This window comes from Charadrius vociferus, unplaced genomic scaffold, assembly GCF_000708025.1.
Source record: "Charadrius vociferus isolate BGI_N301 unplaced genomic scaffold, ASM70802v2 scaffold129, whole genome shotgun sequence".
Taxonomy (NCBI): domain Eukaryota; kingdom Metazoa; phylum Chordata; class Aves; order Charadriiformes; family Charadriidae; genus Charadrius; species Charadrius vociferus.
Genome location: NW_009661374.1, coordinates 174,357 through 201,728, shown reverse-complemented (window position 1 = coordinate 201,728; position 27,372 = coordinate 174,357). Strand labels below are relative to the sequence as shown.

The 27,372-nt window shown below is 35.4% G+C and overlaps 1 protein-coding gene across 1 annotated transcript in view; it reads right to left on the bottom strand.

Moving 5' to 3' along the window:
- GRIK2 (glutamate receptor, ionotropic, kainate 2) overlaps nt 1-27,372 on the bottom strand; it is a gene marked incomplete at its 5' end in the record, with an annotated part of 284,674 nt that overhangs the window by 86,718 nt on the left and 170,584 nt on the right. Inside the window, 2 exons of the mRNA XM_009893855.1 lie at nt 5,962-6,179; nt 10,018-10,136. Coding sequence (XP_009892157.1) covers nt 5,962-6,179; nt 10,018-10,136 — 337 coding nt within the window. The remainder of the gene's footprint in view (nt 1-5,961; nt 6,180-10,017; nt 10,137-27,372) is intronic.

The window sequence follows — 27,372 nt, the reverse complement described above, 5'->3', positions numbered from 1 at the left end:
CAACTTATCTATAAAGTGAAATAATTTTAAAGGAAACTGAACATGTGTTTGTGGTATCTGCTACCAATTATTTTTTAAGCATTATCCAGATCACCACATGGAGGCTGGGACTCAAAAAATTGTTCTCCGTTAGTCACTGTCAGTCCATGGATACTTGAGAAGCTCAGAAGTGGTGTTTGTTTCATCTTTGACTTGCAACAATTCCACCAAATAATTGATAATCACTGCTAAACTTTTGCAGCATTCAGCTGAAGATTCTCTGTGCATATGTCCATGCGCTTGTACATGCATGCTTATTTATTAAATATCATTTGCCTATTACAATGTTCAAACCCAAGTTTGAAAAACCCACTGAAGTTATACTGGCTTTATACATGCCAATACCAACACCACTCATGACAAATGAATGGCATTCATATGCTTATTCTTGCTGCTATTATTTCATCTTTGTCATGGGATCTGTCACTTGTACTCCAGTTACAAGCAGTAGGAAAATTCCCCTACAACTCCTTCTTTCAGCCTTAAGAGACTATTTCTCAGATTTTGCAATCTATAGGTAGACCTTCATGCTATTTCCTTTAACAATAGGCTGAGAATCCGGGAGAGGAAGATAGACACTAAGCACTGAATTGTTGGCCCCCAAAATTTCCTGAAGGAGCTGGTAACCAAATGGCTAGGGTAAAAAGCGGGAGAGGGGACATGCACACTGAAAAGAGTCAGCAGCACGGATCTTTGTGGAGAAAAAGCAATGCAGGAAGAAAAGGAGGATATTGTAGAAAAGCAAAGCTGAAGTATAAAAACGGGTCCTGAAGAAGAAAAGGAATGAAACTGGCAAATGTAAATGATAAATAGAATAGTCCATCAGATAATTCTAAGGAGTGTAAGTCAGCTTTCATTAATTAGTCTCCTATCTGCCTTTCATCAAGTGATTTGAAAAAGATACATTCCCTTTTAGTTCTTCAGTTTCCTCATAAGCAAAACAAGGATATAAAATATACGACTCTCACAGAAAGCTGAGAAGACCTTTAATTCATGATACAGAAGTAATGACATTAAACTACTGCTTTTAAAGAATGAAAAATCACTTTGATTTTTAGTATTTGGTATGCAAATGCCTAGTACACATAACTGAGAAAAGTTTCATTGTGCATGGTACTGTACAAAAACCTAGAAAGAAAATGTTGGTGTTGAAAGGTATGGATATGAAAAACGATGATAGAAACAGAGATAGGCAGCAACTTCACCAAAAAAATTTTTAAATTGTAGACCACATATAAGCATACGTGCCGTAGTAGTTTCATTTTTTGTAAGGATGGAGAAATGTGGTACAAATAGAAGCAGGGTGGAATTAACATTGTTCTCCTCAATTTCAGAACTGTCATTCAGCAAGAAAACAGACACTGGGATTTTGAGAAACATAGACTAAGAGACTACAGAAATCAGAGGCAATGGAAAAACTGAGCTTTTTTATCGAAGACCAGCTATTGTGAAATAAGTACCTTTCATGAAAACCATAAATTTTTTTTATTTTATTCCAAACAGGAAGGAAGACAGACTTCTGAAACTTGAAAATGGTCGTGACAAGAGCCAAGAGAAAGGAAGAGAAGTTTGTAAATAAGAAAATCTCCACAATTTGAGAAACACCAAAGCACGTATCAGGAAGGGAAACTATATGCCTAGCAGCAGATGTGGCTTCAAATTTACTTTCACATTTTTTTTCTTTCTAATTCTTGGAAAATACTAAAGTTTTCTTTGATGTTCCCAATGAAATGGCCCACCAGACCCACCAGGCATATAACAGACTTATAAAACTATTTCCTTTCCATGCTTAGACCAGATAAGTAGATCTTAAGAGGAGAGAGCATTGACAATTTCCTCCACTTTCTGGCTTCTAAGAGGAGTTGTAATGTCACGTTTCTCAGACCATGAGGAGGCATACAGTGATCTGGAGGACCTAATAAAACTCCGGAGACAACATACTCCTTTTTCAATGAAGATATTTCACAGGGGTGTTTCACTCACAAGGGTAATAGCATCTTCAACTTATATCCCCTGTGTTCTCCAAGATTTTAACTTTAGCAGGCTTTAATCTAGCAGTTAGTTTGTCTGATTCCCATTTAGATTCTCCTTCAAAAAATGCTCCTTTGTATTAGCAGCACACAGCTTTGGCCAGGTTCCAAAGGTTTTTTTAAGAAAAAATTCAATGGACTGCTATATAGATAATTTATGCAGAAATTACTGTCAGTCTCATGGGCAACTACCAAGCCTCACTGTGATTGGAACTAATAACTATTACCAAGATATGATAATTTCATTTAACATTAGGAAACCATCTGGTGCCTTCATTTCTTGTTGTAACATAATGCCATTGTTTTACTCAATCCACTCTTATTAAAACAAGACAAAGCAGCTAAGGAAAAACATACACACAGATGATAAATTTGTCCTCTGAATCATCTTTGTGCAACCTCCCCTAAAAGTCATACTCTCACAGATTTTTGGAGTAGAAGGGGACTACTAAATCTAATCTGAGCTCCTGTACAATGAAGGCTATCTATTTCATAGAGTAGCCTCTAAATCAAAAGCATAACCTATTTGGGCTGTGCTGTACCTATTATCCTCACAATGTCTACATGTGATGGATGAATCCAGCATAGACCTAGATATGTTGTACCAGTGGTTAATTACTCCCACTCTTAAAAATATGCACCTTATTTCTAGTCTGAATTTGCCTAACTTCAGCTTTGAAACATTGGATCTCATTATGCCTTTTTCTGCTAGATTAAACAGTCATCTGCCGTCAAAAGTCTCATTCCCATTAAGGCACTTACAGACCATGATCAAGTCACCTCTTAACCTTCTTTTCAGCAGATTAAATAGACTGATCTTCTTTAGTCTCTAACTACAATGCTTATTTCCAGACCTACAGTCATTCTTTCACCTTTAATGAACTCTTTCCAATTTTAAACATATTTTCAAAGTGTGGTCACCAGAACAGGACACAATAGTTCATTAAGAGTTTCCCTAATGCCGTATAATAAGGCAGTGTTACCTCCTACTTGATATTAATTTGTCCGTGTATTAAAGAATATAATATATACCATTTAAAACCCTCCTTCACCTTAATGATAAAACAGAAAGTATTCTGAAAGGAATTTTAAATGTAAATATCCTGGGTTTTTTTACACACGTACATAACTCTTCTGTCTTTTCTATACTATCTGTACTTTTCTATACTATCTACATCCAGTGTCACTCTCTCACTTAAGATATTTTTCTGATAGGTATTTTTCTCCCTTTATCAGTATCCTGTTCTTAAGTGCTTTTTATATTTTTATCTAGCAGTAGTATCTATGAGCTGTTCAGCTCTAATAGTACCTTTAAGGCAATACCTCTTACAGACTTGTGTTAAAATATTTTCTTGCATTTTTATTTTCTTCATGTAAGGAAATTTCATTCCTGAAGCAATTTGCTTATACAAAACTGAAGTATATTTTGAAAACACACAAACACAGATATATTATGTCAACCAGAACTATAGTATTCTGTTTTCTGATAACTGAACCTCATTAGGTAAAAATACCTAATTTTACCAGAAACTTTACTCTAACAGATAGACTGTATACAAACGTTTTGGTTTATCTTTCATGGAATATGTATTTAATTAGATTGTATTCCTTACACAGGTAGCTCTAGTGAATAACATTTACATCAAGCAAACTCTAATTTCCACCTGGAAGTTGCTTCAGGCACTGAATGAATCAAATGAGATTATATAGTTTCCTTTTACTTTTGTTTTTGAGCATGATTTTCACTTATTTGTTGAACTACAAGAACAGTTGTAGCTACTTCTAATGCTTAAGTTTGGATCTATTTCATTAGGTAAATAATACCAATTAATTTACACACTACTAGATAAGACAGTAAACATCAGAAAAACATTTGTAATCATTTGGTTGCTAGCTGGAACAGAAGCTCTTAACTATCAGTGCACTTTCACATCACAAAACACGAACCATGATCTGTTCACAGATAAAGCCCAGAAAATATGTCTATTCAACAGAATAAACCTTAATTTGACTTAAAATGTGTCAGCTGAATAAAGAAATCCTGTGTTTTGTTCTGATTTCTCTTTTTGATTAAAAATGATGAAGGAGAATTCATTAATGTACTAAAAGCAATACCAAATTAAGTGATGTGACACCATAATTCTGTTGTGTATAAATCTATGTTATTTCAACTGCAAACAAAAATCTTCTGTGCCGGATGTGCAATTGCTATTTCATTAGAAATAAGTCCTCTTCCTTTCTTGGATACAATATGCTAGAAAAACACAAAACATATACATAGAAACAGAGGAAGAAAGAGAGCAGAAAGAAAGAATTGTGCAGAAAAAAAGCATAGTATATTAATAAGCAGAGGAGAAAAACATCCAGAGAAACAGAAATAATCTCTGTGTGCTTAAGAAACCCCACAGATTATGCACATTAAAAAAAAAAAAAAAAAAGAATAAGAGAAAAAATTAATGGTGGGGAGAAGGAAAACTAAAAGTTAAGAAGATGCAAAGAAAAGTACTTCTGGCAACCACAAGGAAAGACATCGCTAATTTAAACTTGCTTTCTAATATTTCAGAGTCCATAGTTCAAATCTGAATTAGAACAAGTTCAAGGTTTTCTGCCAGACAAAAATGAAATTACAGCCCTGTAGAGTTTTCTGGTAACTCAATAGATACCTTGCGTCACCTCTTTATGTCCCGAGACTTAAACCATTTTGATTCTTTTTAAAACCTCAGTCTTTAAACTTTCAATGTTGTTTCTTTTAACTGTTTCACATATTTCCTGACATCAAGAGACCTCTGATTGATAGTTACTTCTATTAACTTCATCAGCTTCTTTTCCAACAAGAATTCTGGGGAAAATACTCAGAACCTTCCCAATGTACACTACAAGTTAAGCAGCATAAAAAATTCCAACATACTGAAGTTAAATTGATTTTTATTTCCAAGCAGAAGTTGAAAGACCTATAATTATTTTTAAAAACAAAACTACATGCACACTTCAATTTGCTTTAAAATGACCACACATTCTGCAATTTCTGCACCAGTTTACAGGTTATCTTGGACCTCAGTTTGTCAAATTACAAATGCCAATGTAACAGTCACTGCAAAGCTTTAGGTGACAGCATAACAACTCATAAAACCAGAATATACTAGCTAAATCTTCAAAATCTACAAAAGATCAGACAAATATTGTTAAACACCCCTCTCTCTGGAAGGTTCAAGACACCTCTGTGCTACCAAACACAAGGAATTATAGAACAAACCATTCTCTCTCCCTTCATGCATACTTCTCACTAATTTAAGACCACTTAAATGCTTGATGGAACTAGAAAACAAAGACCTCTCTTTAATCCAGCAGCATATTTCACTATATTTCAAATTGAATTATCTTGGTAACAGGTTAAAAGGAATAGAAAAACTGGAAAAATCTGAGCTTTTTATATGGACCCCAAATTTCATTTAAAAGTTTCTCAAAAACATGAAGTCTAAAATGGTTTTCTCAGTCCAGCCACTGATATCCTTAGTGCAGTCCAGTTACTTGAACAAAGACTACAATTAAGAATAATGCTATTGAACTGATACTGTAACTCCTAATCTGACAAAACTCGTTCTTGTACACAACTATAGGAGATCTGTCTGAGCAAAGTGTTCAGGTTTCTTCACCTAATCCACTGCTAGAAATTCAATTCCTTAAGCAAAAATCATCAAAGACATAGCCTTTTGTTTCACATGAGAGATTTTGCATTTGCTTTCTTTGCTACCTTGCAAATCCCATAAAAAAAGTGATTTTCAGTTGCTTTTGACAGCAGTGGGAATCATATCTGTTGCTCCTCAGCAAGGTGCACAAACTGTCCCCCGATAATCAGGACATAGGACCTTTTCAAACAAAATATAAAGCTTACCTTGAAGAAAGTCATGGTCGCTCCATCTTCAACTGCCCCATACTCTATCTTTGTCTGCTTGGCCAAATCATCAGCAGAATCAATAGGAGATTCCATACGTTCCACTGTCAGAAAGGCGGCTAGGTTAGCAGTATACGAGGAAATGATGATAAGTGTGAAAAACCACCAAATGCCTCCCACTATCCTGGTGGAGAGGGCTTTGGGCATGAGCTCAGAACCTACCGAAAACCAGGGGAGAAAGGTGAAACCAGTGCACAGAAAACAGTTAATAAGTGTTCAGCACTTTTTGCCACAGTGGAGAGATGGAATCACTGTGCAAAAAAATCTTTAAGCTACAGGCTTACACGTACTGCTTGTACGAACACACAGAACTGAAATGAAAAATAAGAACTCATTACACTTATAAAGACAGATCTTTTTTGAGCTGTGGGAATCAAAAGATAGTAATGGGAGACTCAATGATCAGTGCCTTTTTTAAAACTTATATATATATATCTCTTGTTGTGAAAAAAGCAGTTACTTGAACCGGCTTTCCAGAAAAAATCCCAGCTGGATTGAACCTCTAAATTAATACTAATATTGAAACACTTATATAGTTCTTTGTCTTCGAGGCACTAAATAAACATTATTTGTTTTGTAAAAACTCATTTGAGTAAATAAAAATAAGCTATCAATGAAAGGAACAGATATGAAATAAAGTATTTCATATCTGAAATGAACAATTTGAAATCGATTATAAATATGGTTTTGACTGTTGCCATTTGTTTTACCATAAATGGTTTAAAAAATTAACATCTCCCATCTCTATAGTTAGCCCCACAATTTCAGATAAACATGGTTGGCTATACCACACACTTAGTTTGATAGAGCAGCAATGAAAATATTAGACCGCTATGCGTAAACTAGATAAAGATAGATTATAATGCATTGCTGGAGTTGCCTGCTCATGGCACTAAAGAATGAAGGGGGTGACAGGCACTGTATAGTAATTTGCATAATTATTAATGCTAATTTAGAGCCTAATGAGATAAATTGAAGCACATGAACTCCTCTTGTGCCTAATTACTAAAAATAGGAAAAAAAAATCAGTGTAATTTACAACCACAAATATTTATTATAAATGAACATGTATGGATTTTTTTCCATAATGTTATAATTGAATGGAATGAAATTTCTAATGATGTCAAATAAACAATTTCGAGCTTCATTGTAAGAACTTCATGTAAAATCTTTTAGAAGTACCCAGAAACTTGTTTTCAAAGAAACAGTTTTACCATATCCACTATACCATTGTACCAAAACAATCACTTTTTGTTAATTGATCACTATGCTTGTTTTTAAATCTCCTGGGTAAAATGGAATGAAGGCAAGATGGACTATTTTATTACTGTTAAATTTTAGTGTTCATATTGAATTATTTAAGGAACTGGTCCAGCAAGGTAACACATCTTCATATAAATGAAAGATTATGCCAAACTTCCAACGTCAATGCCAAAAAAAGAACAGGAAGGAAAAAAAAGAAAAAAAAAGGAAGAAAACAAAAGAAAAGGAAAAAAGAAGTGGTATCATAACTGGACTATTGTATTCAAAAACAGCCCATCTTACCCTGCAGTTCATCTTACCCTTGCTGTTTCAAACAAAAAAAGCTGACAGACTTGGACATGACAGCCAACTCCAGCGCCAGACTCTGCCTAGAATTCTGCAAGGAAAAAAGTAGAAAAGTACCTTTCTGATGCAGTTGCTCCTAGGCCCTGTTAGTCAGACACTTAGACACCATAACACTAACAGATTTCCCAATAAGCCCACCATCATCAACTCTTTTTAATTGCTCTTGTTTCATTTAAAAAACAACACCAGTAAAGTCAGATAGGACTGGGAAGAAAAGAAGAGTGGAAACATTTGCCGCAGTTGCCCCAATTACCACAAGTTCATACCTTACCAAGGACTGAAACCGAGTGCCACCTAGGCCCATGAAACAGAGCCTGGTTAGGGGCTGACTGTCATGTACCCAAGGTAACGTCATGTCCAGCACTATATCCCACGGTTTCCTGGGAGCGAGGGGTGTCAGCAAGACATGTATGAGTTCCCTCTATCATGTATCCTCCAGCACTAAGCAAATGTTTTGTAAAGAAGCAGCGCTTAATAAGTTAATGTGAGTATGGCGCAAGCGCTATTATATGGTTTCTAATGGAAAGTTGTTGCTGTTAGGTGAGAACTTCCATGCTTGTGTAAGAACCTACTTTTAGATGACTTTAGGCTCTTGAGAATTGTTTTTTTTAAAGCAATTATCAAAATCAAGACTGATACTTTATTCTTAGAATGATGCCTTTGAAAGTTTATTAAAGATGCAGTAAGTCAAAGGCAAGAACAGAGAGTCAGCCTTAATTCTGAAAAACTAGTTTTCCTTCATGGAAAACTATTATCTTCCAAAGATGCCTTTTAAAATAAATCTCTTTTTAATTCTTATTTTGATTCTCAAGAAATGGTTAGATGCTAGGGACTAAAATACTTCTTTCTTGCAAAAAGATGATGCAAAAACCTAAATTGTTTTTCTCCCTCCTCCAGAAACATGAAGCAGCATACAGCCACAAGGAATAAAACTCAGCATTCATAGTGATTCTGACAATCCTGAGAACTGTGAATGGAATTCAAAATACCTTATTTCATTCAGTATCCGTTTTTTTGGTAGCTGCTTTGAAAGCAACTATTATCTTACAAACATGTATTTAGGAGGTTTGCTTGGACTATATAATTTCTTGAAATATATATTGATAATGTAGTTGATACTAAACACTTATCAAAATATAGCAGTATTTTTATTTCTGATTTGGAATCTTGATTCTTTTTTATCCATTAATTCATGTTTTTCTAAGCATAGTACACTTTTCACTGAGAGCTTAGAGATTTTTTAAGTCTACAGACCTGATACATGACAGAACATTTATTAAAGTTACAGCAGAGCTTCATGAATTTATTTGATGACTTAAACACAGGATTTATTTATAGCTGGTTTATGTATAATGGGAAGTTTTAAAAACGATTGCTCAGGTATATCCATCAAACAACTATACCAACATGCACTAGCTCCTGCCAACATTTTCTACGATTTTTTTTGGTGATATGCATTGGTTATTTTTACAGAAATAAAATTCATTCCTTTTGGTAGTTCTTCAACAGAACTAAGAAACTTTCTTATTATGCTATACTGCCAAGTGAAATGTCAGAACAAAAAGCTGATTCTCTGTTATTCAAATGTGTCTGACATTATGTGACTCTGTTCAAATCCTTATGGAAAAGGGTAATAAAATGGTAATAAAATTTTATGGATCTATATCTTTGGTATACTTTAAAAATAAAAAGAATATGGTAAAGAAAATTATAGATTTTAAAGAACGCATCTTAGCTTAAGCATTTTACTAAGACAGTGCTAGTTACAACTGGTTGTTGGCTATAGTCTACGCAATATGACTATACATCTGCCATTTTTATTGACATCAATGACATCAGTTTTTCAGTGCATACATTGTATATTATAGACTCTATTTAAATCTCTAAGAATGGTCATTCCGATTACAAAAAACATAAAATGTGTCTGGAAAGAGTTAAATCTCCTATATTTACCATTTTATTTTACAGGTACTAACTACTAGATAAAATGTTATTGAAATATTTCTAGATCAAAATTAAACAAATGAGAGACATTTATATTTATACTCTTGCCTGACAAAGATGTACCATTTTTAGGCTGTTTAAATGAAGGGTTTTTTAGGTAATGGACAGATTAGCTCTTTCACCTATGCAGTCATGTACCTGATTCTGTTTAGGAAAGAAATGACACAGTTATGCTGTACTTTTAAGATTTAAAAATTTTATCTGTCTTCAGTCTTATTCCTAAGGTGGAGTTTGAGAATGCCTAAATATATAAACATAAAAAAAAGCTGGTTTATGGTTACATGCACAGAGGCACTCATGCAAGTGACTTGCACCAGAGAGCTGTTACCCCCAGCAAAAAGTGGGACATGGTGCCCAAGAGAAAGAGCAGACTGAATCGTATACCTTGCTGCATGAGAGCTCCAACTCCAAACCAGAAACTATTTAGCAACGTAAAATTGTTTTCCACCACGTCTGAGTCAGGGTTGCAAGGGTGTGGATTATACCACTCATAGGGACTAAACCTGTGGTAATTGACAGAAAAAAGAATAGATTTAAAATGCAGCCAGCAGAAAGTCTATCCAGCAAATCTGCTGCAAAAGAAAAAGAAAAACAAGAAAGGTTATAAAGAAAATAGTGACTGGAAGTTTTTACAGTATGATTGCATTATACTTAACAGCAATATTAAAAGATAAAACAATGCTTAAGATTCACATTCTTAACTATTGCTGATAATAATTAAGTAGTATATAGATTGGCTGTGAAAGGTTCTGAGTGCCACCTGTAAACATCAAAGAATTTATTCTTCTATTAGCTTCAATTGAATTGCAGGTACTTGGTACCATTTAGGATTAGGTCCTTATAACCATTGTGTCAGTAGTTTGCATCTTGAAAGAAAATATAATATGTGTTATATCAGAGTAATTATCCAGTAAAAAAAAAATACATATTAAGGTAAAAGCTTTTTCTCAGCAAAATTACAATTAATGAATGTAAGAGAACATAAAGAGTTGGGGTTAAAAGTGGCATCATTAATCACCAGACAAGGGGACTAAACTCTATAATTCACAGAAAATAATATTATAACAAACTAAAAGAGTTGCATCCTGTCCTGTGAGGTGCACAGTAGCATCCCTGGAAGGGCTTTCCAAAAGAAGTTGGGGACACTCACAAGCACCTTGCAGGGTCAGGCTCTGAGAAAATAAAAAAAAAAAAAAAAAAAAAGAAAAAGACAATGAAATTAATTATCTCAAAAATAGGTAGAACAAAGATAGAATGATGCCTAACTGAGCCTGGCAATAGATTACAAGCAGATTAAGTATAATCAAACTATTTTAACTCATGACTTTGACATTTCTGTGCATTATGATGTGTTCACATCTAAATATTATTTTATCAAGTATAGCTAAAACAAGCAAACATGTCTAGGTAAATTATTCTTTGTTACAATTCCATTCAAAAACAAAGATTTGTAATTCTTTCTCTTCCTTGTTCTATCTTTGCAGAGCTTTAAGATTTATTTCTAATGTGCCAGATTATTCTAATCAATTAAGAGATTTAATCACCATGCCTGGCCTTGGAGACCCACTGTTGATAGGGACTTTTATTTTATGCTTAAGTCTTGTCTTTAAATCTTTGATATTGAATGCAAGTCAATGCATGTGCGTAACATATTTGAGCAAAAAACTGAAAATCACTGCAACACAGTAGAATGTAACCAGCAAAATAATTAATAATATTACAGTTTAATTAATAAATCATTATTAATGTATTTTCCTAATTTCTCAAATCATTAAAGCCACTCTGTTAGAAATCTTAGGACAGGCATCCTTTATGAAATATTTTTTTTTTAATCTGCCATATAATCAAAGCTATCTGAATAGTGCATCTGTCACTTCAGAAAATGTAATTTTCTTCACAACAATATTTCAAACACATTATAATTCAGAAAATCAAATGGTCCACTTTTATGCTCTTACTGTAATGTTAAAACACCTCTCATCTTAGAAGTCTGTACTTGACAAAGAAATGTTTCATTTGGTTCTCCAAAGTAATACTGACATGCTGTTCAAAAAACTTGTTTGGGTTCTAATTAAAAGTTGTGACCTGAATTCTTCTATTACTTTACTATTCTTCTACTATTTACTTCTAGTAAAACTAGATCATAAGTTTACTGTCTCATTGAAAAGATAAGTATCTTTCACATCATTTTGTCTTCAAACCAACAAAAGTTCGAACCCAAGCACTCAGTAAAACTGAAGCAGATTTTTATAGTCTTTTCCTGTGAGCTATTTGAAGATGAAATTGGAAAATACCTTGTTCTTGTGAGGACAATGTTTTCTAGATAAAGCAAACATATTTTAGAGATTTAAAATAAATATCAATCTGCAAATGTTTTTTAGTGGCTGCAATTTTACTGAGCAATCTAAAACATAAATTGATAACTTTACTTTTTGGTTCTGATATCTTATCTTTGTCCTGCTTTGAGGTAAAAAAGAACCAATTTTCTTTTCAGTAATTTTACTTTTCAGTTTAGTCTGTTCTAACTAACTGAACTCTCTGAAATTAACAGCATATTTTTCAGACAGTGTCTGCTTCTGGCAGCGATAACATCTGATGCTTATAGTTAATGGTATGCAGAGAGGCTCTTGCTATTTGTGTATATATGTATACATACACTTATTGCTACAACAACTGAGGTCAGCTAACTTTGTTAGGTACCAAGTTGGAAGGTCAGAAGCAGAAGAGTGTAAAGGGGTCACACCTGTGACAGGTGACCCAAAACTGACCAACAGGGTATTCCATCCCATCTGCATCATGCTTAGTATAAAAGCTGAGGGATCAAAGGGGTCAGTCTTTTTTTTCAATGGCCAATGTCTGAGGACGACTCTCTGTTCGTCTGCCTTTTGCTATGGCGTTTGATACTGATCTATACCGCGATAAGCTGGATAATGACTTTACCTGCACACCTCAGGCATCACATAATGGATTCTATTACTAATTACACTTCCAATTTTACCTTGGGAAAGTTTACTTCACTCTTTTTTGCTTGTTCCAAATTGACACCACCAGAGCTAGGAGATTTCAGAAATTATTCTTATTATCAAATCATGATTTTATTATCAATTCTCCTGCATGTGTTGCAGGAGTGGTTTTATATCAAACTTTGGTGGTGTCAAACCAGAAAAATCTTGTTTAATTATTTGGATGTTGTGAAGATCAGAAAAAATTTCCATACTTACAAAAAAAGGAAGAAACATCCTGACACATGAGCTGGCCTTAGGAAAAAGAAGCACTGCAATCTGAGTGCTAGACTCAGTCTAGGACCAAGTCACATCCCATAGTTTTAGAACTCTCTATATTTTATTCTTCACAACATAGGATATAAAATGTCTTTTTTTTTTTTTTTTTTACAGACACTTAGGAGTGTTTAGAAATGCATATGAAAAAATAAGAGTAAAGAAAGTAAGGAAAACTAAATTGGCCTATTATGGATAAATGTTGTCCCACTTTATTATAATGTTTATTATTAGATTTTCTGATGTAAGAATCTTATACTACAGATCCATTAATTAATTTTTTGTGTGTAATACATATAAGTACAAGTTTTATGCTGTTTAACCCCTTGCAATAAATATTTGCAAATAATAGAGTTATAGAATAAATTCAGATTCACTCAGAAGGTCATATAATCCAGCACCCTGTTCAGGATGCTGTCAACCCGTCGTGAATTCAGAACAGAATGTTGTCCAGTCAGGTCTCAAAAATCTCCAAACATAAAATTCCACAAATTCTCTGAGCTACATGTTCCTGTGTTTAATTATCATAATAATGATATTTTTTTATTTTTTTTTTATGTCATGCTGGAACCTCCCTTGCTTCAAAGTAAAAAGCGCTACAGTGCTTTGGAAAGAGCCTGACTCCACCTATTTTGATCAGGTCTTCTTATTAGAAAGTGCTTAGTAGGAAAACTCCTGCCTGATGCTAAAAAAAGCCCGGATCCTCCAGCTGGGCTCCTCCAGCTCTTTCACAAGTCTTGTGCTCCAGATCCAAAGCAGCCTGCTGATGCTTGCTCAAGTTTATTCAAGTATTGGGGGGCCCAGAACTGCTCACAGTATTTAAACAGTCTAATAAATGCTATTACGGGAATAATCACTTTCCTTGATTAACTGACTACACTCTACTAATGTAAATGCAGAACACTCTAGCTCAATCAAGAAGACAGGCGTAAAACAAAAAGGAACCTTCAGTACTCAAATAAGCTGATGCAATTTTGAAGATTGATCTTCCTGATAGTTGATAACAGGTACTCTTCCCATTTACCCATCTCTATCAGTGTTTATTCTAACGTTTCAGATACAGTCTCTTTACTTAATCTTTAACACGTCCAGGTGTTCGAAATACTTGAAAAAAGAGACTTTAAATAAGCTTTACAAAGCCTGTGTTCCACTCTTCTTCTTTACTGCTACCCACTGACAAGTTAGAATTACTCTTCCAAACCTATTGGCTAGTACAAGTAACATTTAGATGTCAGCAACCTTAGCAGTCCACAGGAAAGGGAAGACGTGTCAAATATGATTCTACTTTTGGGGCATCCCATGATATTAGAAATTAAAATTAGTATGCCCAATGAGCCGACAGAAGACCTACTTCAGAATTGCATCATTTCATTTGCAAATTATTTGAGACAGACTATAATTTATTCAAGCTTTGTATTCATACAGTGTTTTGAATAACAGATCCTTGATCATACAGGCCTGCTAAGTAAAAATAATAGTGAATATTTAAAAAGCAAGAACAATATTGTGGAAAAAACTGCTCAGATCATTCTCTAATCAGATATTGGATTTTTGAGTGCAGCCTCTGAGTGCATGGGAAGAACAGAAATGATCATAAACAACATCTGATGAGAGATAATACCGTATTATGTTTGGCATAGCTACATAGAGTCGTGAATAAACAGTGTAAATGAAGGCTGACTATATGTCATACTATGCTATCTGGTTGTGCGACCTCTCAGTGCTCTTTATGTGCACATAAAGGAGACCAGGTTTAGCAAAGCTGCTTTTCTATATCCTATGGTAGACGGTATGCAGGGACAGAAAGTGGAAAATAACTAATGATTCTGGCCTTTGAGATTCTAAAGTTCAGTTTAATACAAAACTCTGCTAGTCCTCTAAGGCAAGATCTATATTGACAGCATCAGCTAAGATGTCCCTTCTCAGGCATAAACTTTCTAGTTGTCTGCTCTAAGAATGCCTGCTTTCAGACTCAATAGCAGCCCATCTTGAGTCTGCTTGGCTTAAGGACCTGGTATGGTATCAACTGTACTCTACAGCTAGCATCTCAGCCTCCCTTTTTATTTAGGAGCTTGTTTTCGCACACTCTGGGCACAGGAAGTCTTCTTGCCATGACGAGACAAGATTCTGTTCCTTAATTCTTGACCTAACGTGATGACTTCTGGATAAACCAGGGCAGTTTCTATAGTTTTGGTCAGTAAATAAAGATACAGTCTTATAGGGTTCAGTCTAGATGGCCTTAAACATGATTGTAGATATGGGGGTTTGTGCTCACAAACTATACTCCGTGCAGTACATTCTATCACACGCTGACTCCTGCTTTCAGTTGTTTTCAGAAAAGATGTGGTATAACGCATTCTGTACAAATCGATTCAATTCAAAGCTGCTGAGAATGCATGTATAAAAGTGTACCCTCCACCAGCTTAGGTAGGTCTCAACTCAAACCCCTATCAGTTTCTCTGGGATAGTGCTGTGTCTTAAAAGCAAATTAATAGACATGCTTAGTACAGACTTTAATATCTGGAGTTAAAGACATTTTTAATTTAAGCTCTATTTTCTGGAGAGCAATACAACTTATTAAAAAGAGAAGAAAACACAAAACCTGCAATTTAGAGGAAAGAAAAAAAATGGATTGGTGGAGTGATATCTGCAATTGGTTTTTCATTATACCAACACATGAGTCTCTAGGAGTATTACACCAAACTGAATTTATACCCATTGGAACATAGTTATCCTTATGGGATAATGACTGATTGGCCCCATTACTAATATTTACACAGCATTTTAGTTTTCTGTGTTGTTTTCTGATATTTGCAAAACAGGTGTGTACTGTCATTAAAACATATCCAGCATGTTACCTGTTAAATTCCTGCAAAGAACTTTTACAAAAAGTCTAAAAGAGTCTTTCTTTTTTAGGGTGGAGAGAGGTGTGGGGATTTCTCTTTTTTTTTTTTTTTTTTTTTTGTCTTGAGGATCAAAAAAAGCAAAACACATGGGAACTTTAAATCACAAGTTGATACTGAATATTTAACAAAAAATCCATAATAGTTATCAGTTACCGTTATAGTGCCTGGAGTTTAATTCTAGTTTAAAAATCCATACTGACTTATAACGTTTCATCCTTATCTCAGACATGATACTGTCTTCCATTCTGTCCCAAATAAGAGTCACATAATGAGTATGGAAAGGCTAAGAAAAAAATCTATATTGTATAGGATATTTTGAAATTACAAGACAAAAATCAAATGCAGTAAATTGAATTCTTGGTCTGATGCAGTCAGATAGAATACTTCCCTATATTCATGAAATTGTGAATAATTTCAGGCAGTGGAAGCGAATACTGATTTTAAAGTATGATACAAGTATGACTTAAAGGAGCAAGGATGACTTAAAGGACCAATGAGATTACTTACTGGTAGTTATGTTTAATCTATTTAAATTACATTCTGTTCAGCGATATTACAACCAGACAACACTGCTGCTGTTTTTGAAAATGGACATGTAAATCAATTAGAAAAAAAGAATGCCTACAAAAATATTATCTAAAGCATGACGTATAAACCAACAGATCCTGCATAGCTCAGCAATATATGCCACAGACACATAGAGCACACACAGTGTGCATACTATTCTAGCATTATTTCAAACCTGCCAAATTAACCCACTTTTCCTTCATTCCCTCACTTTTCTTTGGATAAGGACTATGAAGAAACATAAAGGAGAGATGATTACCCACTTATGTGCACACAGACATCTCTCTTGTACAACCAGACCAAGAAGTGGGCAGAAAACAGCTTTCACATCAAAACCCTTAGCACAAAGGTTTCACAAGCTGTAAGGCTTCACCTAATGAGCACAATTTGAGAAATGAAAAGAATCTTACCTCATCTTCATGAACTGCTGAGCACACTGATTCAATACTGGATATTGTTGAACACAACAAAGTATCAAGGCATTCATGTGAAATACTCTTAGGTCTAGCAAATTACACGCTCTCCCATTCACCAGAGCAAAGACAAAGAATGATTCTTCTAGACATTGTTTTTCAGGACTTCTGTACAACACTGCACCCTCAATCCAGATCTTACAGCGTAAGAACCGACAGTCAGATAAATTATAATATTTTAAAACTTTTTCAAGAATAGCCAGGATATGAGATGGATGCTTTGTTATAATTTATTACACTACCCAACAATAAAACATGTTTCTTCTTCCCTTTATTAAAGCCTGCATTTATTTTTTCTGAATTATACTTCTTAGCAAAGTCAAGATTTTTGTTTGGCTGCTTGGATGCCCAACCCGACTCATTACCTCGCCTTATCTGATGATTGCTGAGCTGTGAACAGCGCTTGTTATTGCCATCACCCCTGCCCTGCACCAATACCCTTGTCAGTGCACGAATTGCCCCGCCTGCACTGTGGGCATCTTCTGCATCATCTCCACTTGTGGAGCCACACTGCCTTTGATGCTCCCTGAAGGAACTAGTCATCCAACACTTCTTTTATATACAAAAAATACCCATCTAATACAGTTGCATTACATCACCATCACCTCTCCATTGCCCGTAAATGGACCTTAAGACTCTACATACCTAAAAGACTAACGTTAAAGTTTCTGAACTTAGAGGATACCAATCAATCCAAAGTCTAGAAAGGCACAAGATTCAGGTGCAAGTTGTGTACCATCTTTACAGAGTTATGTTCTTTAAATCTACCCCTATCCTTTTAAATGGCTTAAAGACAACATTATCTTTAAACATGAATGGGATCCTATTAAATTCTATTAAGTCAGGGATTAAATACAAAAGCGTAAGTTATTGCAGGATCAGGACCAAAATCTTCACCATATGAATGAAAGTATCCAGTCCCACTTTCTACAAATTTAGCTTCCTGGTTAATATTCAAAGACTAAACATTCAATTAACTTTTAAGCAAATAACATAAAATTGTACAGTAAACTTCTGCTGTAAGCAACATGAACCATACAGGAATAATATCATCCAGCAAAAGTGGATACATGATGATTTATGGAAGTTGCCTACTTTTAGTGCTGTATTATCTACTAGTCCTGCAGTTAAATTCAAAGAAATGTAACCTTGGGGGCTCCAGAAATGTGCAGGTTGGTCATAGCTCAAATCTGAACCAAAACTAAGAAAGGCTTTTTTTTGTTTGTTGAAAAGAAATACTGTAAAACATATACTAAGTATGGATCTGTTCTCAAACCTGCTGAAGACAAATAGAATCTTTTGATTGTAATGTGCTTAGGTATTTAGTACTGTTCTACTCAATGATACATACTGAAGAAAGATAACTTAAAAGTGTCAGAACTATTAAAAATTTCTTAGACTGTTATGTGAAAATTGGTATAAGTATATAATAACTGAAACATTTGATTCTACAGATGTGAATCAAGGGTTTATTAAAATTCATTATATTCTGCATTAAAGAAATAGTATATTACAATTGTAATTAAAGATTATTATAAGCTAGAAATAAAAGTCAAAGATATACATACAACCTTATTTTTGCAGCGCTAGTCACGGTCTTATTGCTTAATTTATTAAATAAACAGATTTCAGTCCTTAAATAATTTTTGAATTTCCAAAAACATCAGTCCAACCATTTATTGAACAGAAAAAACGTGGATAGAGTTAAATGCTAAATGAAAGTCCAGACTCTGAAGAAAACTTGTTTAAAATTACCATCTTTTAGTGTATGTGAACTTCACATTGATTGTAGACTTCTCCCACAGCCAGTGTATCCTGACTTCTGCTAAATATTTTGAAGTCTTTAAAAACAAATATTCCTGAACTAAACAGATCTTAGATACCTCAATTAAGGTATAGTAGGGAAGGTGTCAAAAGGGTTCTTTCACGGGTAGTTTTAAGCCAATTTTAATGAACATTTTTATTAACAATCTGGAAGAGGGTGTAAGCTACACACTAATTAAAACACAGAGGAAAGTACTCCTGAGGAAGTTATGAACACTAAGGAGGGCAAAGGACTAAAAAAACCTTAGAAATATTAGATGAATAGTTTAGGAGAACAGAAGATGAGGTTGATCTGAACTGCATGATGTTACCCAGTGATACAGAATAAAGGTAGAGTTATTGTAGCAGATGAACACAGAAGACAGGGCTATTTGTAGCAGAACAAGCAAAAAGTTAAATTGATAGGGGAAGAAAGCCCAGTGTTGGGTAGAACTGACTTAGAAGCTTTCTACAGTTTGCCTGCAAGTTGGGGCCAGATATCCCATCAGAAATAGAAGAAAGAAAGATAAGACTTCCCCATGGAAGATTTCCTGAATGGAAAGGAATCTCAGTTGGCAATGAGCCAGAGCAGCTGATTTCTAGAGCAGCCTGGGTAAGGGGAGGAACATTAGCAATGACCCAATGCATGCATGTGGTGCTCTGACGATCCCTAAGCAGCGGAGAGTCCCTCAGGAATATTAAGCAGCTGGTATCTCTTGGCTGTTGCAAATTCTGCCAAGGCCAGAGGGTCAACATAGGTTGTTTAAGACTGGCTTTATAATTAAAGAGTCACAACCTGTCCTGACTGCTATATCTGAAGTACAACTCAGTGAAACAGAGTATTTGTTGTGTTAGAAAACATTTTGCCCCCTTTATGGTGGCACAAGTAAACTGATATATCCAACATGATTTTACCCTTGGTATGATTTGCTCTTCAGTGTTCTTAACATACTTGAGAGTCTTTATTTCTTCATATGTATTCTTTTACTCCTATATCAAGATAGTAATAAACAATTGGGTGTTACTTCTAAAAATGGGTTATTCTCAATACTATTTTTGGGTTTTATTTGCATTTTCATTCTAAATAGTCTACATCAAGCTGTTTTGTAAAACATTATTACTTCTTTACCTGAGAGTATTACAATTATTTACCCAAATATGAGTTTCCCTGAGTATATTGATAAAATGGGAGAAATAGAAAAGTGACTACTTTGGAAGATTCTCATCTCCATTTTTAGAAAGACCTTTGAATATCCAGGCAATCAGTAAGTTCTTTTCTCAGCCTGAGTTTAAAAATCAGAGTTGAGGATTCAAAGCAATTAAAAAGAGGAACTATTTATATACTACAGACTAAACTGAAGTGGTACTAATTCCACTATTATTTGAAAATAAAGATGAGGCCAGGAGAAAGCATGGAAAGGGAGAATAGCTGAATCCAAAGTTATTTCAGCAGGTAAAGTGGAGACGTAGAGTAAAAATTAATCTCACATTCTATACGTTCCTGAACCTCCTTAGATATCCCTGTCTTTAGTGGGCCAGAATTGGAAAGATTCTGTGCAGCCAGAGATATTGCATTACAGTTACATTGACTGGCTGGCCTTTTGGTGCTTACTCACTCTCTTTCTCTCTCTTTCCTCTTTTTTCTTTTTTCTGTATTTATATTTTATGTCTGGTGCTACTGGCAGTGGGGTAATGGAAGAAGCATCTTGTCTTGCTAAGCCAAGTTTAATTTCAGCGTCCACAGCTCTACTATGCAATCAAAGAAACACAGCAGAGCATGCAAAACCCATATTACTGTCTAACAGCCAAACCCCTCTGAACTGTTCAACTCCCTGGCCCTATGTCTGGCCTAAACTCTTCTGGTGATTTAATCTTATTCTGCCTTCAGGAGCACCCTGGACTTGCACATCCTTTCCTCACAAGTTCCAAGCTCATTTTGAAGGGTCACTATCCCCGGCCTGCAACCATACAATAGAAAACATTTAGGACCAGGGGAGTGAGCTTCTTCAACAGATGCCTGGTCCAGGGATGCGTAGTATGTGCCTCTGATTCACAGTGCTGAGCCTTCTACTGAGTCCTGTGTCTAATAGAAGAGAAAACCTTTTTCAAACATGTGTAGTGACTAAAACAGCAAGCTAAGAGACTTTTGAATTCCAGGCCCTCAAATCTGCTTGAGCAGATTTGAACTTACTGTTTCTGACATCCAGGAGGACACCTCTCTCAAAGGCAAAAACCTAGGATGGAAGTCCACCTACTGAACCTTGGCCAGTAGACATACAAAAGAGGGGTAAGCATGATGGAAAGGAAAAAAAAAAAAGAAAGAAAAAAAAAAAAAAGAGAGAAAACATGTATTTGGTATACATGGCAAGGATTTAGTACCTGGGCTGGGAAGGGGCTGTGTGTGTGGCCTCTATAAGAAGAGGCCAGGGGTTGCCCCTGTGCTGGACATAGCAGGTTCCAGCTGACTCCAGCAGACCCACTGCAGGACACAGCTGAGCCCCTCATCCAAGATGGTGGCACCTCTGGGAAAGCGTGTTTAAGAAAGGGCAAAAAATTCTAGGCAGAAAGAGAGGAGAAGGGAGAAAAAAAGTGAGAAACCTCAGAAGGAACACCAAGGTGAGAGAAGGAGAAGGGGAGAGGGTGCTCCAGGCACCAGAGCAGAGATTTCCCTGCAGCCTATGGAGAGAACAGCAGTGGAGCAGACTTGTTTCCTGAAGGACTGTAGCCCATGACAAAGCTCATGCTGGAGCAGAGGAAAAGTGTGATGGGGAAGGACCAAGAGAGAAACCACTATGTACTGACCACAAACTGCCCCCCATACTACCTTCACTGCTCAGGTGTGGGTAGAGGAATGTGGAGTGAAGGAGTGAAACTAAGCTGAGGAAAGTGAGGAGGAAAGGTGTTATCTCAATGTTTGTCTTTGTTTCTCACCTACTGAATCTATTTTAGCCCACAACAGGAACTGGTAAGCAATCTCTTTGCCTTTATCTTGACCCATGAGCTTTCCCACCCTATTTTCTCCCTTTGTCCTGCGGCTGAGGGGAGCAAGCGAGTGACTGGGTGAGCATTAGTTCATTAGCCAAGGTTAACCCCCCACAAAATAGAACTGCCTTGCTTCCTCTAATGAGAGTCCTCCCTTGGGAGGCAAGATGCGAGTTCTAGTCAGCGGTTTGAGCACCTGCCCTCACACAGCACAAAGCACCTTCCAATATTCCATCCATGGACTACAATAAGGCTTAAATGCTTACTAACACAGTTGTTCTGGAACTATTCGTCAGAGCTATGTTTAGACACCCAGCAAAACAGAAAGTCTAAAATGTAAGTACCTTCATATAAATGACATGAGACTAGTCATCATCTGAATGTCTTTCAATGGCTTGAAGGTCACACAGAAAAACAAAAGAGCCTGTACACAAATATAGACCATTATTTTCAATACAGAATTGATTCCCCTCATCACCTCCTTTACTTCTGCTAAATCTTATACACAGATCTCCCTCTTCTCTTTCCACTGCCTCTCCAGCTACTTCCAGAATATTTACAGAAGCTTTAGAAATGTTATATACAAATGAAACAGTGATACTATCAAGATATGCATGATATGAACCTAAGTAAGCATGTAATCTTCTTAGTGCGACCCTCTTCAGCTCCCACCCTCCCCCACTATTTGTTGCGCTCACTTGTTCTGTCATGTCTAAAATTAGACTTGTATGCTTCATGCTTCTCCAGGCAGAAACCACATCTTATTTGCTTTGTGAAGTCTGTAGCATATTTTAAACTGTGCTGTTTAGTCCTGGGTGAGAAGAATCTTCCTCAGTCCATGATATTTTTCAGGTTTTCAAAGAAATCTTAATCTGTATAAGAAAATACAATCTTTCAAGTCAAGAGTCAAATTGTAGTGTTTATGGGAGTATACTTGAGAGGAGTACTGCTATAGACTTACTCATGTTTTTAACTCTTCTGTAGATACCTACTTCTGCCCACAGTCAGAGATAAAGTACTTAGATAAATGAATTAAATATCTATAGCATCCTTGATATTTACCAGGGAATGAAGAAAGTCCAAATTCAAGTCCTTATTTTTCTTGTCAGTAACTGACGTAAACAGGAAAAAAATTTTTTCCTCACTTTCGAGGGACACCTGTTTCTCCTTCTACTATCTTCTCTTATTTTGACTAGAAATTCTGTCAGGGATATGAAAGTTTCAAAAAAATAAAATCACATTTTGTAGAAATGTTTTGCTGTGGCACATTTCCCACTAAAGAATTACATCACTGATGATTCCTGGACATCTCTGGGCAATAAGCTATATTGAACGATAATACACTCGAGGAGAGTTAAAATATAGGTAATTACTTTTCCTAAGTTCAATCAAACCTTATCAGCTTATGATTACAGTGTGAAGATGGCCATAAAGAGCAGGAAAAAATATAGCAGGACAGTGTTTTCAGACACAACTTTGCTCCCTGTATTTCCTTTTTATTTGTTAAGGCCACTTCCAGTTCAGAGTACTTGAAGCTTTTTGGATCCTAGAAGGAGAAATTTTGGTCTCTGTGTTCCCTCTAAACAGACTTGCTTCAGAGCTTATCTCAAGGCTCTAGGTTTCACTGTTGCTCAGAGTGCCTAAAATTTCCTTTATCGTTCAATAGCCCTGCTGTACATCGTCTAATAGAACTTCACATCAATATTTAGTTAGGGCACTGTAAGATTATACATTGTTATCTGCCTTACCCACTTCTTACAAAATATAAACTAGACAGAATGCCATTCCTTGCTGGCTCACATTACAATGGACCCAAAAGTATCTCTCAAGATCATTGCCTGTAAAAAAACCTTATTTAATTTTTGCCTAAAAGACAGAACATATGCTCCTGTATCACAGTGTGTCTTTATTATTGATCAACACTAAGTCTTAACAAAAATATTAATAACTACCCTAAACTATGCCTGCAGTACTTGAATTTTCCTTAGAGCTCTTCCTCCCAAGTATTACCTGGCACATATGATTTCTTTTGATTTAATATCTTTGACAGATTAGAAGGCTCAAAGTTGTATTACACAAAAAATTGATTTCCAATTTCCTAAAGGTTCATATTTGACAAGTGATTGACTTGCTTATCTTCAGAGCTTCTAAATTAATGTTATACATTTTATAGAGTCCCCATTTCCTGGTCTCAGTAGCTGTGTATTGCATCATTGCTACTGGTTTTGGTACATTAAGTAATTGCTGAAACATTTTAAAACAGGGCTTGACAGAGGAAAACTTTTATGGGTCTTTTGCCTTCTCAGAGAAAAAGAAGGCATTACACAATGTCCTGTGTACAACTATAAAGACCAGACTCAAATTTATGGAAGCTGAATTGAAAGGAAGTGTGGTAATAGGTTAATTTGACACTAAGAAATAAAGCTTGCCCTCCTCTGTTTGGGGATGGAGGGAGTACTGGATATTTTGGTATTTTTAGTAGAAAAAGAAACTACTCTTTTTAAATGTGAAATATGGACAGTAGTAAAATGAAATCAGTCTTTTATATAAGAGCATGGTTAAACCATAAAGCTAATAATGTGTTATTCTGTTTGTGACTTGAATCTATATAAAAGATAATGATTTAGTTACAAGTCTGATCTCAGGAGTGAGGGGATAAGGCAGGGTAGCTATGGACGTGCTGCTGCATTGAATGTCTGAAAATATGCACCAAATGAAGTGCTCCTAATGCAGGATTTAATATATCTTTCTGTGACAAATCTGTGCTTACATATACATACAATATAGTATGTTAGGCTATAATTCAGGTACTATCAGTACTCATCAACAAAGAATACTGTGGAAAATTGTTTTTCTTCTGTAATTCTTTGCAATTTGGTACCACAGATAAAACTCCAGGGATGCCATGTTCTGGTACGAAGTGTTCTAAAATCTCATATTTGTAATTATTTTAACTAAAATAGGCAGCAGGCAGAAAACTGTAATGTTCCATTCTAGGATTTACTCTAGTCTCACAGTTTGCCAATGTTGTTTCTATATTATAATGTTTAATTACTTCAGTGCTGCTTTTATTGGTTAATTTTATAATTTTCAAATTAATTTGCAGAAAATGATGTCAAAATTATAATGGACAATCTGGCAATAAAAGCTGTATTCTTAAAAAGGCCTCTTTTGAGAACTTATTTTAAAGTTGAAGAGTTTCTTCCATGGATTCCATCAGGAAAATTATTCTAGTAACTCTTAAGTTGATCTGAGTAACTGCAGCAAAAACCACTGAGGATATATTCCTGTCTTTCATACAGCGTGAGGAATTTCTGGGGAACTGTAAGAAAAAATCACAGTTACTAATTTTTTTTTGGTTTCTGAGATACTGCAAGGTGCTGCTGTCCTAAGGGTAATATTTAACTGTACAGACAGTATGGTCATTCTTAAAAATGGTAGTTCAAATTCTCCAGCTGATACCCTTTCACAAAATAAGAATCAATCACATCAGAACTGTAGGGATCATCCCTTTCCACTAGCTTGTTTCTGAAAAGCATTATTATCTTTAATAAAATTATTATTATCTTGAGGACCAAAGGAAAAATCACAAAAGTGCACCATAACATTTAAAGATGGAAAATCCACCCCCCTGTCAACACTACTGGCTTTCTCTTACCTATTTCCTTGCCCATCTCACAGATACAAAATTAATATTTGATTATTTCTACATCTGCTAAAGCTATGTGCTATGAACTATTTAAATATGTTGACTTTGCATGCTCCTGAGTAATAAACCCATAGCAATTAAAATAGCAACCCTGTCAAGTGTGGATAAACCAAAAGTTTACATAGGCAAACATCCTGCATTGAATCCTGGAAAGGTAATATGTCGTTAGTGATCACTAGAAAACATAACCAATCTTTGCCAAGATAAACTTTCCTTTACACTTGCTAAGAGAAAATTGCATGAATTAGGAAGAGACACTGCCCCAACGGTATGATTTCTTCGACTCCGATGGCACAGACTACAAAAAAAAAAGGGTGTTGTATTTTCTATCTCTATTTTTATTGCTGCAGCTTTCAATATCACTTCCTATCCGCAAACAAACTCAGTAAATAATTTAATGAGCTGAGGTGCTCCAATTGTTTGGGCATAAATGGATATTGCTTTTTAGTGTATTGTAAAATAAGAAAACAATTGAAAATACTTTGCATTCTCAATGCCATATCTCATGGAAATACTAAAAAAAGATCATAATCTAAAAAAATAAGATATTTAATATGAAACTAGAAATTATGAGTACAACTGAAGATCAGTCCTGACTAAAGTTGAATGAACTCCAACTAGTTAGGTTAGCCGACAAGATAACTAGCAGGTTTTAGTCAACTTTTTTGATTTTTAATATTTGAAAGAATATTAACAGGAAAGACAAACCCCTGGAAGACAATGTCGCTGAGAGTCTTACATTCAAGAAGTTGTAAGGATAATGTTGTGCACTTAAAGGAATCAAAATCACGTTCTGGATTAGACCAGCTGTAGAGATAAGTCTGAAGTTTTGCTGCAGGCTATAGAAATTTACACAAAGATATATAACTTACACCAGCATAAAAAACCTCAAACACATGGTGAAACGAGGTATTAATTTGAAGAAAAAAAAAAAAAAAAAGGAGAATGAACAAGGGAAACCAAAATTTTCAATATAGACTGTGACAGTGACTGTCAGCAGAGACAAGAAAGAAAAAGGTCACAGAGGATCTGGAATATAGTGTTGTATCCCTAACTCATTTATCTGACACAAAATTTGATCAAAGGAGATGAAAAGGATAATTCAAATGAATTCAATCTTAGAATCATAGAATCATAGAATGGTTTAGGTTGGAAGGAACCTTAAAGATCATCTAGTTCCAACCCCCTTGCCATGGGCAGGGACACCTTCCACTAGTCCAGGTTGCTCAAAGCCCCATCCAACCTGGCCTTGAACACTTCCAGGGATGAGACCTCCACAACTTCCCTGGGCAATTTGTTCCTGTGCCTCACCACCCTCATAGTGAAAAATTTCTTCGTGATATCTACTCTAAATCTGCCCTCTTCTAGTTTGAAGCCATTGCCCATCTTTCTTCTGTCTTAAAAAGCAACATCTTTCTAAGAGTGACCATTCTTATATCTGACTCAATTCATATTGACTTAAAAAAATTTATCCATTCTGTCATAGTAAAGAAACCAATGCTAAAAGCAGAAATTGTTAAGACTACTAGTATTCAATTAATTTTCTAGTTGAATGTGACAAGGGAAGAGAAGAGAAGGCTGAAAGAGCAGAAGGAATTAACTGTTTGTTCCAGGACTGTCTTCTGATCGTTTGTAATTTGTGCTGGGTGTACATTTTACATATAAAAGTTTACAGGTAATATAGTTAGTTCATTTAGCAGGCAAACATACTAGGGAATGTCTAGAAGGGGTATGCTACAGACCTGAAGGCCGCAACAGAGCTCTATATGCTTCCTGTTCCACCGGGGTTCTGAGGTTCAAATAGAGGAAGCACTACACCTGTCTGATGGAGAGATAACAACTTAATAAATGCTTATAGAAGCCCAAAAAGGTATCATCAAGTGCTCTGTATAATCCTACTACTGCCTCTATATAAAAAGCCCACTTTTTGTCTTAAATATTCGTATGTGTTAACGAACTGGTTTCACTTATGGTAGCATACCCACTTACAGAAGCCTATCGTTGTCCCCATCAGAGGGCTG